Consider the following 12,208-nt stretch of genomic DNA (forward strand, 5'->3'; position numbering starts at 1 on the left):
TAAGCTATTTTCATTAATGCCACCACTAATACCCAAATATTATAGTAACACATTTAAAAGTTTGAGAATTGCTGCTCTGAACTTGAGGCCTCCCTCAGAAAATAAAAGTTCTTAATTTTCATTCAGTTTTTGACTACAGAAAAAGTCATAGAAGAGCTCTTCAGTTGCAAAGAATTCAGATCACAACAGGTCATAAAGTTTTTAACACTATGGATTTTTAAATTAAAGCTCTGGGTTTATTTTATGAATCATGTCTGCACACCAAACTTGGAAGGATCTCAAGGCACCCCAGGATGCAGCAGTCCCTTGCTTGAGAACCACTGCATTCAAAGCATCTATTCTATTTGTTTACGTTGACACTGTACAAAAGTTATTAGATGTAATGCCAGCCACCCTTACTGAGAACTCATTTCAGATGATGAAATCATATTTTCCAAGTATACCCCTGAATGGCTTTGTCCAGGTCATTTTATAGGTGCATACTCCCTTTCACTATTTTTCTGGCCAGGTGTAGAATGCAACTTTAGCAGGGAACTAGTATGTCCCTTACTCAGCAAACTTTTCTTGTATCAAGTTAAATGTATTAGAGACATTAATAATATGTATTATTCATTCTATTAATTTTGTCTGATGAAAATGGGAGCTTGGAGCACACGTGGTGTTCTCATTCTTCCTTCCTGCGGAAGGCAGGGGTCCAGGCAGAGACCACTATAGCCTGGAAGCAAATGCTTGGCTGTGATGGTGGCGTCAATGTGAAGGCTTCAGCTTCTTTGACAACGGGACAGAAGAACAGCTGGAAGATGTGAAGGTGATGGGAAACTTGACAGGAAGAGATCATGATATGATAGAAATTAGAGGTGCACTGATACATTGGTCCATATTGTATTGGCACCAATAAAAGGAAAACTGGCATTATCAGCAATTGGCTTTTTTTGGCTGATGTGGCTGATAATGTCACTGATCAATGCCACGTGCATGTGGGCAGCTGCACCATGCATGCGGTCAGGAGTGCAGCCCGGCAGCTTGGAAACCAGTGTCCAGCCAGTAAGTCTGTGTGGGGAAAGGGGTGTGACGGAGGCAGATCAAGACCCCCGTGTTGAAGGAGTGAGTGAGGCTGGGGCAAGGGCAGGAGTAGGCACTGCACAGCCAGGGCAGAGCAGGGCACAGGATAGAACCGTGGCTTGTCCAGGGACACTGAGCAGGGGGAGGGGGAGAGGCAGCTACCACCACTGCATGCAGCCCTAAGGAAGGCATGGAAGGTGTGTGCCCCCCCCCCCTCCGGATCTGTGCATGGGGAGAGGGTGAGCTGCCACTGCAGGCTCTGGGCCCCAACCTCTTCCCAGTGAAGGTGGCTGGGCCAGGGCTGCGCTGCAGCCAACCCAAAATTTCCCATAGCCTCCCTATAACCCCCCTTCCAGCACCACTGCTGTCTACCCCTGCCCACCCCTAGTGCAGCCTGGGCTTGCTCCCCTACCAGGAAGAGGCTGGAGCAGCCTCTGGCCCCAGCCTGCAGAGGCAGACCACCCTCACCCCATGCACAGATCCAGGGGCACATGGCTCTCCATGCCTTCTATGAGGACGAATAAGGTGGTGGGAGCCACCCCCCCAGATGAGCTGTGCAGCTCCTGCCCCTACCCCAGCCCCACTCCCTCCTTTACTGCAGGGGCCTCGATCATCCCTCCCCATGCCCCTTCCCCACAAAAGACTTAATGGCCAGATGCTGCTCTCCAAGCTGCCAGGCTGCACATTGGTAATTGGATCGGTAGTGGCTCATCTGCCTCATTAAAAACTGGCCATCGGTATCAGCTCAAAAAATCTTTATTGGTGCACCCCAATAGAAATCCAGATCTTGAGACAGGGAAAGCATGAGGTCAGTAAAATTAGGATGCTAAGGCTGCTTGCAGATGTTAAAATGAACCCCCCCCCCCAAAAAAAACATGCTTTGAACTTAACACACCCGTGCCAAGCCCAGCACATGCCCAGAAGTGGCAGCACATTGGGCAACCTAGGTCCAACCAATGTTTACACAGATATGGGGCTTTAGTGGGACTTTTTGGCACTTTTATCTAATAGCTGATTGAATCTTGCTGAAGCACCCAATTTATATAGACGCTGCAGAGTGGGGTCAAGGCAACGTGCTACTTCTGGTAAAGTGTGTGTGGGGGTTTTTTAATGTCTGCAAGCAGCCCAATTTTAAAAAGGTGGATTTCATCTGACTGAAAGGAGCCTAATAGACATGGTGTCATGGGAGGATAGGTTGAAGGATAAAGGTGCCCAGGAGGACTGGGAGCTTCTAGGGGGCACAGTATTGGGAGCCCAACAAGAAACTGTCTCAACACTATCGAAACACGAGAATGGCAAGAGACCAACGTGGCTGTACGAGGAGTTTTCAAAAGGCCTCAAATGCAAAAGGAAAGCATACAGGCAATGGAAGAAAGGACAGGTCACCAAGGAACAGCACCAGGAAACAGGAAGAATCTGCAGGGACAAAATCAGGAATGCAGAGATAAAAAATGAGCTGTACCTGGCAAAAGAGGTTAAAGACACCTAGAAAAGGTTCTATTAAGTATGCTGGCCCATAAAGGACTAAGGAAGCTGTAGGTTCTCTATTAACAAGACGAGGGAAACTCCTAACCAAAAAGATATAAAGAAAGCAGTTACTCAACAGCTACTTTGCCTCAATCTTCACAAAAAAATCAAGGTTGAGTGGAGTCCCACAGGGGTCTGTCCTTCACCTAGTAATGTTCAACGTGTTCATTAACAATTTGGATGCTGGCATAGGAAGCTTCTTGGGCACATTTGCAGACAACATAGAAAGGGAAAGAACCGTGAACGTGGAGCACATGAATGCAATTCAGAAGGATCTCAACAGATTGGAAAGTTGGGTAAGAGCTAACAGGATGAAGTTCAAGTTCAATATTTTGCCCACACTGGTCTTTCTCCTCCACTGAGGGGTCAGACCAATCACCATATTTGGCATCAGGAAGGAATTCTACCCCATGGTCAGATTGGTATGGGCTATGAGGGTTTTTGTCTTTCTCTGTAGCAAGGGGCTGGCCTCTTGAGCATATATTGTCAACATTTTATAGAAGCAGGATATTGGCTGCTGTGGTTCCCCTGCTTTACTTGTGGCAGGTGAGGGTGTTAAGTCTGTGTTGCACCAGGGTTGATGGTCATCTTTATATAGAGTTTAGATTATGAACTGCATAGGATAGTTTGGATAGGAATGATCCTGCCTCAGGCTGGGGTGACTAGATGACATCTGGTGGTCCCTTCCAGCCCCACTTCTCTATGACTTTATATGGAAGAAGAGGTCAGATCAAGTTTCGCAATTGGCATTTTTAGAATCAGTTGGGCATAGTGAAACTATCAAAAATATCCTTTGAATGTGAAAGTGTCCTACGAAAGAGATGGAGAAAAGAGATGTCAGGGAAGCCTATACCTAATGAAGTTTAAGCAGCTCTCTCAAGGTCTTTGCATACTAATTAAGAAGGGACAGTCAATCCAGTTATTTCAAGGACCCCTGAAACTGACTGCTATTGGTTAAATGTCTAAGCATAAACAAATAAAATACAAAAAGCCAGACTTTACAGCAGCTCAAGTGTCAGCATTGTGTTTTATTAACATTTCAACATCTTGCATATCAGTTTTATTTTTAAAAACACAGGTTCTAAAAACAGGAACACTGATCCAGTTTGAAGCTAAATATCAGATATATTGGTCAAGTTCTGTAACAGCATGACTTGCTTATTCACAGGGACTGTGACCTGTAAATAATTTCAAATGCACCACTGGCTGCTGTCCCAGCTAGTCTACAAGCTTAGCAGCAGTATAATAGACAATTTGGTATAAAATAGTCTGTTATTATAAAAATGCTTATGTGGACAACTTGTTTTACAAGCCACAAGTTGCCCCAATTGTCAGACCTATTCAACTGAATACTTGTAGTGCACTAATTGAACTGTAAACATTTCAGTAGGCTTTGTATATTACCCTAACTCAGTATTCATAACACATAATAACCGGTAGTATTGGTGCATATGGACAAACTAGTTAGGCTGATGGGGAAGTCAAGGTAAGATCTGCCTTAGGCAGCAACTGACTGGACTTTCTGGACTGGAGTCAGTTACAAGGTTGCATTTAAATTCAGACTTCAGAAAGACTTTTGTGGCAAAATAGTGATACAGCTTTCCTAGTTTTACTACCCATAACTCAGCACAACTTTAACTTAAGGCACTCAGCACACAGTGCTCAATTATACAAACCACATATCCTGGGAAGGAGTGAGACCACTAAACTTTAAGTATCAGCATCAGGGCAAGAGATAAGGAAAAAAGAGTGAAAGTTGTTTGATAACTGGTTAGTTCTTCCTTCTCACCCACTGTACAGCTGCATTACAAAAAGCTGAGACCAACAGAACTGCTAACAGCCTTTTAAGTACACTTTAATAAGTGTACTTATAAATATCCATCTCAGCTCCTGTTCCCACCTATCTTAAAGACAAGTAATATAAAATGACTAACCTCCTATCAAATCCTCAAAGCTAGGTCTTAAATCTTCCTTTACCTGATAAATCCAGCATGGTTAATGATCTAGAATTCCTTATTATTACTCATTTTCCTGTCCTCACACTCCTACCTATCCTTTAAGGTAAGATTATATGCAAATGAACATTTAACCTAAATTTTTCATCATATTAATTTCTCCCCACTTTTAATATGGTCATCATTTGAGCATCTAGTCACACCTACACTCATACCTTTTTCAAAATACTTTTCCATAGAAACCATCATTTGGAAGTGTAGCTGTGGTTTAAAAATAATATCTGATGTCAGTAGTAAAAATATCTGCAAGACATGAGAAATAGCGCTGCAGTTAAAAAATAACAAACAAAAAAGACAAATTTATCTGACTACTCTTAAATAACTTATAGGCTGTCCTTCAGATATAGATAACAGCCTATTTAAGATCAAACACAAAATAGCAAGGTTAAAAAGTAACAAACTCTCTCATCAGACAGATATTTTTCCTCAGAATGCACCCAGTAATTATGCCTCCTTCCATGACAATAAATTCCTAGCAAAAATGTATCCCAACCATCCTTGTACTAAAGCACAAACATATCAAAATATGAGACATGATACTCTAGTGCTCATGTTACATCTTAATATCCAAATTAAGATCCAAAAGATCAGAACTGTCCTTCCATACTGAAAGTGACTTAGACCTCATTTGACACAGAGACACGAGTGTTTTCCCAAGCTTGGATGATGAAGGCCAGAGGGGAGGCACATGACAATAATCAGAACTGGACAAACCCCGAGCAAAACAGAGTTTTCAAAACATTGTCAGCACTTGGTTTTGAGCTTGCATTCCTAGGAGAGACAGGAGTCTAAGTGTTCATTTATTTTAGATTCCAAAACCTCAATCTGGCAAACAGGACAGCTGACATTTTTAACCTGATTGACAGCAGAATTAGTACTGGCAGAGGACACTGTTGATTCAGCAAGGCTTTTTATAGCAGTGCTAGTTCTGAAACTGCTATCCATTCTCTCTCTCTTTATGAAGAAGTTTTCAAAGGCAGTTTTGTCCTCTGTTTTTGGCCGTTTCTTTGGCATACCAACAGTTTCCAAGCTCTTATTTCCCCAAGATCCAACCCAGGCTCTTGGAGTTTGTTCAGAGAAAATCTGCCTTGGTGTCTCATTAGAAGATGGCAAAGCCCACTTAGCATTTGTAGAAAGTGTATTTGATTTTTCTCCAAGAGCAGAAATTTTAACAGGCGACCCATTAACGTTCTTGTAAACTTTTGTATTAGCAACGGATAATTTAGGAAATTCACGCTCCGAGGCAAATTTGTTTTCATTACTAGTATCATCAAAATTAAGTGGGAAGACAGTGTTGCTGCGGGGCGAGTTTTCAAATTTTATTTCATTTTTGGGAACAGGTCTTGTGCTTCTAGCTGCTGACGGACGTGGTGAACTGAGTATTTCTTTGCTCTTAATAGTGGTGATTGAGCTTGTGATTTTTTCTGAGGATCCACTGTCTGCTCCCCCAAGCCGATATCCATTTCCAGAAAAGGGAATTAGGATTTGTGTATCATGTCCATGTTTCTTTCCTGCAAAATGAGAGATTAGTAATTTTATACAAAACAAAATTTGCAAGGCTCTAAACTAAGTCAGTTAACTCCTGGTTAATTGCTATTTGAATTTAAAAGAGAAAATAAGACTAAAATACTTTGCAGGTATACACAAGGCCTCATTTATAGCACCAGTTGGATCTGATGCTAGGGCATCATCCCCAAATACTGGCACACTACCAGGGGACAGGGGAACAACAGACTTTTACAGCAACTTTTTTTTTTTTTTTTTTAAATAAAATATAAACTTCATTTTATTATGCAACACAAATCAAAGAAGCAGTAGATTGCATTTTTATGTGCTTAATTATTATATTTGCAGTGACAACAGAGAAATGCTTCAATTATAATCAGATATAGGGCTAGTGAGTCCAGTCAGAGCATTTTCTATTTAGCTTTCAGCATCTAGGGAGTGAGGCTGGAATTATAAATAAAATCACACAGGCTGAATATTTCTATCACCATCAGCTAGTTAGCAGAAATAACGAACAGACGTTTTAAAAGTCATTGTTTAGGTTACAGGAATTAGGAACCCATTAGGTTTAGACTCAAAAAGATAACACTGTGACATGTTTTCAAAGCTCTCTCCACAACTGTAAGAAGAACATGAATTGAAAGCTTCCTATTCAAGAATACAGACTATTGTGTGGGTTGAAGTTTCTGCTGCACGTCCTGTGACCTTAAACTACATAAGTTTAAAAGTATTTACTCCTTTCACCCAGAATTAAGCAAGAGGAGAAATACTGATGGAATAACATTTTCATAAGTGTTCATTTGAGTAGCAAAACACATCTGAAAGCTGATTTGCTATTTGTAATACCACCAAATGAGAACATCATAGGCAGAGCCAAAAAATCTAAATTTTCTTTATCTGGTCCCTGTCAGAGCTAAATCAAGGATCACTCTACACAACTTTACCAGCTTCTTAATCCTAGCGTAGCACTATCTATTTATTCATCTATTTATGTTCACCTGGATGCTATACTAAATAGGAATAGTTTTGAAGAAGAAAAACAAAATAAGTACCTTTATCGTCAGATGGCTTGGAGCTTGAAAGTTTTCCTGGCTGGGTTTTTTCCTTGCCTTTTTTAGAATAGTTCTCTGGCTCTTTCACTTTTGTGAATGTGCCTCCACAGGATTCTTGGTGTTCCACCCACCAGAAATCTCTTGCAGAGGGTGCCCTATTCATTGAACGTTTCAAATACCCAAAATAAGGCTTTTTATTTTGACATGGGCCATTGCATCGCCACCAATGTTGGCGATATAAATCCACTTCATCATGGAAGTTGTGACGGATCTAAATGTAAAACAGGAAGTCAAGTCACAACATTTATTCCCATTTTATAAGAATCATCCACTATATGCATGTCACTATCTCTACATGCATAGTGTTTAATATTGTCTCTTAATTCCTTGGTGATGGGCATAAGGAAAATGATCATGTATGACAGGGTTGAAGCAAAGCACAGGGTTCAGTTGCTAACAGCATGCATGAAAGCCATTTTTAACATGAAACAAAGTCTTTGCTCAAAAGACAGCATCTTTATATTTAAAAATTCTCATTAATACTACATAAAGATCATTTATCCAATAATCTCTCAAATAACTTCTTAAAACAAAGCAAACCAGCAAACTCTTTCAAAACTGAAGGGCTTTTTCTTCAGAGTTCATAAGGCCACTTCAAACCTAAAAATGAAAACAGTCTCTGGAGTCTTTCTAACTGAAGAATTGCATGTTCCCAGCCAAACACGCAACAGAGTTCAGGCAAGTGCAAAGCCCCACCAACCTCAACCTACACTTCCCTTACAATGCAATTATTGGTATCTTCACCCGAGGTTTCAGACTGGCTACAGAAATGCCTGTATATCAGTCATGCTAATTCAGGAAAATGTAAATACATGATGCTTGAACTGCCAGATAGACAGACAGAGTTAACAAAATGCTATCTAGCAGATTTAAAGTGTAAAGCACTTACTGTAACATTGGCTCCAGTCAAGCGATTGATGCGACGCATGTGCTTACAGAACTCTGGGCCATGAGAGTCACGGTCTCGGTCATCGTTAGTAACGAACAGTAGAGCGTGAATCATCTCATGTAATAGAGTCTGAAGTAAAAAAGCAACTGCTGATGTTTCTTGAAAAACAACATAGTATATTATTTAAAATATAGCTCATAGGTTGGTTTTCCCATTTTTTTTTTAATACTTATTTTGGTAATGAATCCTATTTCTATGAATCTACAACTTAAGTATGGGGTCAGGAACATATTGCAGTATTTCTCTAAACTGCCAAACCCACAAAGTTTCTCTCCATACAACCCAAAGGGCATTCTAAGGAATCGTACTGTTTGGATACTGAATGGTATCCAAACTTTGCCTACCTTCCCATAGGCTTTTTTTTTTTTTTAAATACTTCACTAGGGAAAAGTAGAGTAATTACAAGTAGCAGATGAAAATTTTGCAAAACTTCTTATCACTAGTTTACATCTATGCCTATTTTCTAAGTGTCATAAACACAAGTTGGCCCCTTAAGCTCCCCACATAAGGAATAAGGAGTTAGTTGCCTCAGAATGGGATTCCCCATAGCCAGTGCACTGAGCAGGGAGACACCAAAGGGCATGAACACATGTAATACTTAAACCTATTTAAATAATGCAGTTTAAATCTGAAGCAGATAGGCATAAACCCTCTTAAACCTGTTTAAAGCTGCTTGGAAGACAGATGTTTCATTTGAGGCAGTCCTGATTGACCCAAGTCAAATCCCAGGATAAAAGAGAAAGTACAGACCTTCCACACTACATTGCTGCTCAGTCACCAGGAAGAACAAACAGCCTGACAGGCTTGTCCCTGGAACAACTGGCAACTAACTCACATGAGCTACTTTCAACTTAGTTACCACAGCACTGCCCTAGAAAAAGTGTTATCCTATCTTGTATCCCATACTTCACAAGTACTTGAAGTGGGACAGAGATCATATTAGGATCTTCTGTCCCACTTTAAGTACTTGTGAAGTATGCGAGATAAAATAGGCTAACAAAAGGCAACATCTGTTTACACCCAAATAGTTCAAAGGGGAACCTAGAAAACCACGGTAAAAAGAGGTCAGGTGTACCCCAGATACAACTGTCCTGGGCTTTGACTCCTAGCAGGTGCAGAACAGTAGTTTACATTCACAGTTTGAATGGCAATTAACTCAAATGAATTCTCAGCACAGAAGCAAAGAATAGCATGAATCTTACATTTATAGTCAAACCCCACATCTTTGCTTTTGGGTAACTGGGCTGTTTGACCTAGAAGTGAAACTGAACTACTTTATTTTGCACTCTAAATGGCAGAGTAAACTTTTAAACAGTTGGAAAAGAGCATTTCAAGAGCCAGAAAGCTAATTTTGGGGATTTTTTGGAAAGTTAAGGGAGTCAGAAAAGCATCAGTTTAAATAAAAATTGTGACTGACAGATTAACAATTTACATGTTTAAACATGTAACAACAAAACACCAAACACAAGGTTCTTAAAAACCAAAAGCTATTTCACAATCTACAAACCACTGTGAATAAAGCCTCCTTTGCAAACTATCAGCTACCCTTTAACAGAGATAATAATCATTCTTAAAATACCTCTACAAGGTCCTTCCTTGGTCTTAGCTTTAACAATGGTTCACTTAGGCGGATGGAACATATTCCACCCCTTCCTTCATAGCTGCACACGCCAGCACAGCTGAAAGAGAAATACAAACAGAATGTACAATTCCCATTTGCTTTCATAGCTGGCAGAGCAGAGTTGAGAAGTAGATTTACAAATACTGATCCCTTTTAACATAGCTGAAGCAAGCTGTACTTGAAAAAGAGCTCTCCTTCAGGTAACTTATTATCAAGTACTTATTCAACCTTGCTAAACTAAGAATCAAGTCCTTTCAAGTATTAAATCCTTTTACAGTACAGACTAGAAAAGGTCACCTTGGTGAGCACTACCAAAAAAACCCCAAAACAAATAAACAAACAAAAATCAACAATCCAGGACCCACAATTTACTTGCTTCCGTTTGGTAACACTTGATTCAGAGTTAAGGATTTAAGACATATCATTTGTGCATTCAAAGGTGACCTGTTCTGTCTACAGACTAGTACTTTCATTTAAAAAACAACAACCCAGGCATTGCACAGAACAGGAAACAGAAGCCCAACCCCATTCTTTGCAGTGCAGATATGCTGAGCATTACCCTTTGAGGAAATCTACAACTTTCTGCTGCTGCACTTAAAAAATAAATGCAACTCATAAAAACAGAGCCGAAAGCTATGGCCCTGCTGCAAGGACAGTGCAAGCACCAGAATCTCAAGCCTGACATGTAGTTTGGGAACAATTTTGTACTTGGACCAAGTTTTACCTTCTGCAGATGTGGAAAAGATAATGTCAAAATAAAAAATAAAAAAAGGAAAACTGCTCTAGGTCTTTAAGGAGGCCAAAGCAGAGCCAGGTGGCTGCTCCAACTCACTCCTGAGGAGTCAGCACTCAGACATGGCAGTGAGGACAAAGGAGCCAGGTTCCTAACAAAGCCTGGGGCTGCTGCTATTACTGCCAATAGACAGGAGGTCCAAAGCTGGGAAAGCCAGCAGAGAAGAGGCCAGGCATCAGGGCTGGAAGCATGGGCAAAACTAGGATTTGGAAAAGGGGGGGTGCAGACACTTGGGTGGATAATTCTCTGGGTAAGAAGAAACTAGAAGCTTTGCCAACAGGCTGGGGCCTGGGGCTGTGCTGTTCCACTTAACCTCAAAGGAAAAACCAGCATGGCTTCACTGGAACGTGCATCCATTTGCTGTATCCCACGTTTTGTATAACCCCCTCCCCTCAAAAACCAGGAACAAATGAGGCTAAAATAACCACGAGGCAGCGTTTCTTTAGCCCCGTCCTCGAGAATTAATTGTTCCTCTCCTTCAGATCCATAACACAAAATCAAGCCAGCTTCAGTATCTAACATGGGATTGATTCCCACACCCAAGTTCACTATCACCCGAGTCTGGGTGACCTCAGGAGGTCAAAGCAGGACCAGCCATGATTACCTCGCCTCACCTGAGGGATGCATGCATTCACAACAACGAACATTTTGAGCTAGTGTTAAATAAACAACCCGTGCCTGAAACTGGTTAAAAACCGCCTGCCTGCGGAGGCCGTGAAGTAGGAGCTTCAGATGGCAGCAGGAAGCCTCGCTGGCAAGGCAGGAGCGGCCCCCGGGGCTGAGAAAGTGTGCGCGCGCGTATGGGGGTGTGTGTGTGCAATCCCTCTCCCCCCCCCGCGTACAGCGTCATGCGCGGGCTCCACGACACCTCCACGGCCGCCAGCCGCCCCCAGAATAGCTCCTCGTTGAACTGCACGAAGAGGCCGTGCACGTCTGGGCTCGGGTCCAGCAGCTCCCAGGATTCGTCCACCACGGAGAGGGGCCGCGCAGGCGGCTCGGGACGGGCGCCGGCCGCCGCCTCCTCTTCTTCCCCCGCCTCCCACTGCGCCTGCAGCTGCAGAGCCATCAAGAAGTCTGCGTCCATGATGCCGCCGCTGCAGTTGCAGGCGCCCGGCTCTCCTGACCGTTGAGGCGCTTCCGGCACACGAGTACGCATGCGCACCACGACACACAGGCCCTCCCGGCCCAACTCCGCCGTTAGCGCATGCGCAATACAGTCTACACAACCTCCCTTCCCCCCCTCCGCCTTCGGCACACGCGCATCACCCCACTCGCTGTATTGTTTGAAGCCCGCCGCTCTGGCGCATGCGCACTGCACAACCTCCAATTCCTTCGCGGCGCAGGGGAGGAAACGCCATTTTATCTGCGCGTGCTCTGTCGAATCGCCCGTGCCCTAGTGTAGTTACTCCTTGCTGCGCATGCACCGAACGTCAAAAGCGCGCGACTACAGTCGTGGTGGGCCGCATGCGCGGTGGTAGCGTCAGACGGCTGGTGGCGGGCGGCGGGTGAGGCCATGGCGCTGGCGCTGGGCGAGAGCGGGCTGGCGGTGGGGGGCGGCGGCACCAGCGGGCCCGGGGGCAGCCGGCTGCGCCGGCAGCTGGAGTTGGGGAGCTTTGCGGCGGG

The 12,208-nt window shown here is 43.0% G+C and overlaps 2 protein-coding genes across 2 annotated transcripts in view; one reads left to right on the forward strand and one right to left on the reverse strand.

The window, feature by feature from the left end:
* Window positions 1-5,148: 5,148 nt before the first annotated feature.
* Window positions 5,149-11,754, reverse strand: SPRTN (SprT-like N-terminal domain). Its single transcript, XM_019527433.1, has 5 exons — window positions 11,428-11,754; window positions 9,751-9,850; window positions 8,112-8,240; window positions 7,163-7,433; window positions 5,149-6,115 (listed from the first exon to the last, which is right to left on the reverse strand). The coding sequence occupies exons 1-5, from the start codon at window positions 11,739-11,741 to the stop codon at window positions 5,376-5,378; spliced, it is 1,554 nt and encodes a 517-aa protein (XP_019382978.1). The 5' UTR covers window positions 11,742-11,754; the 3' UTR covers window positions 5,149-5,375.
* A 329-nt stretch (window positions 11,755-12,083) lies between these two features.
* The window catches only part of EXOC8 (exocyst complex component 8), a 4,949-nt gene continuing 4,824 nt past the window's right edge, over window positions 12,084-12,208 (forward strand). The window contains exon 1 of the mRNA XM_019527459.1: window positions 12,084-12,204. Within this exon, the coding sequence (XP_019383004.1) occupies window positions 12,099-12,204 (106 nt within the window). The 5' untranslated portion in view covers window positions 12,084-12,098. The remainder of the gene's footprint in view (window positions 12,205-12,208) is intronic.

Source organism: Gavialis gangeticus, unplaced genomic scaffold (assembly GCF_001723915.1).
Source record: "Gavialis gangeticus isolate Ggan-Ray unplaced genomic scaffold, GavGan_comp1, whole genome shotgun sequence".
Taxonomy (NCBI): domain Eukaryota; kingdom Metazoa; phylum Chordata; order Crocodylia; family Gavialidae; genus Gavialis; species Gavialis gangeticus.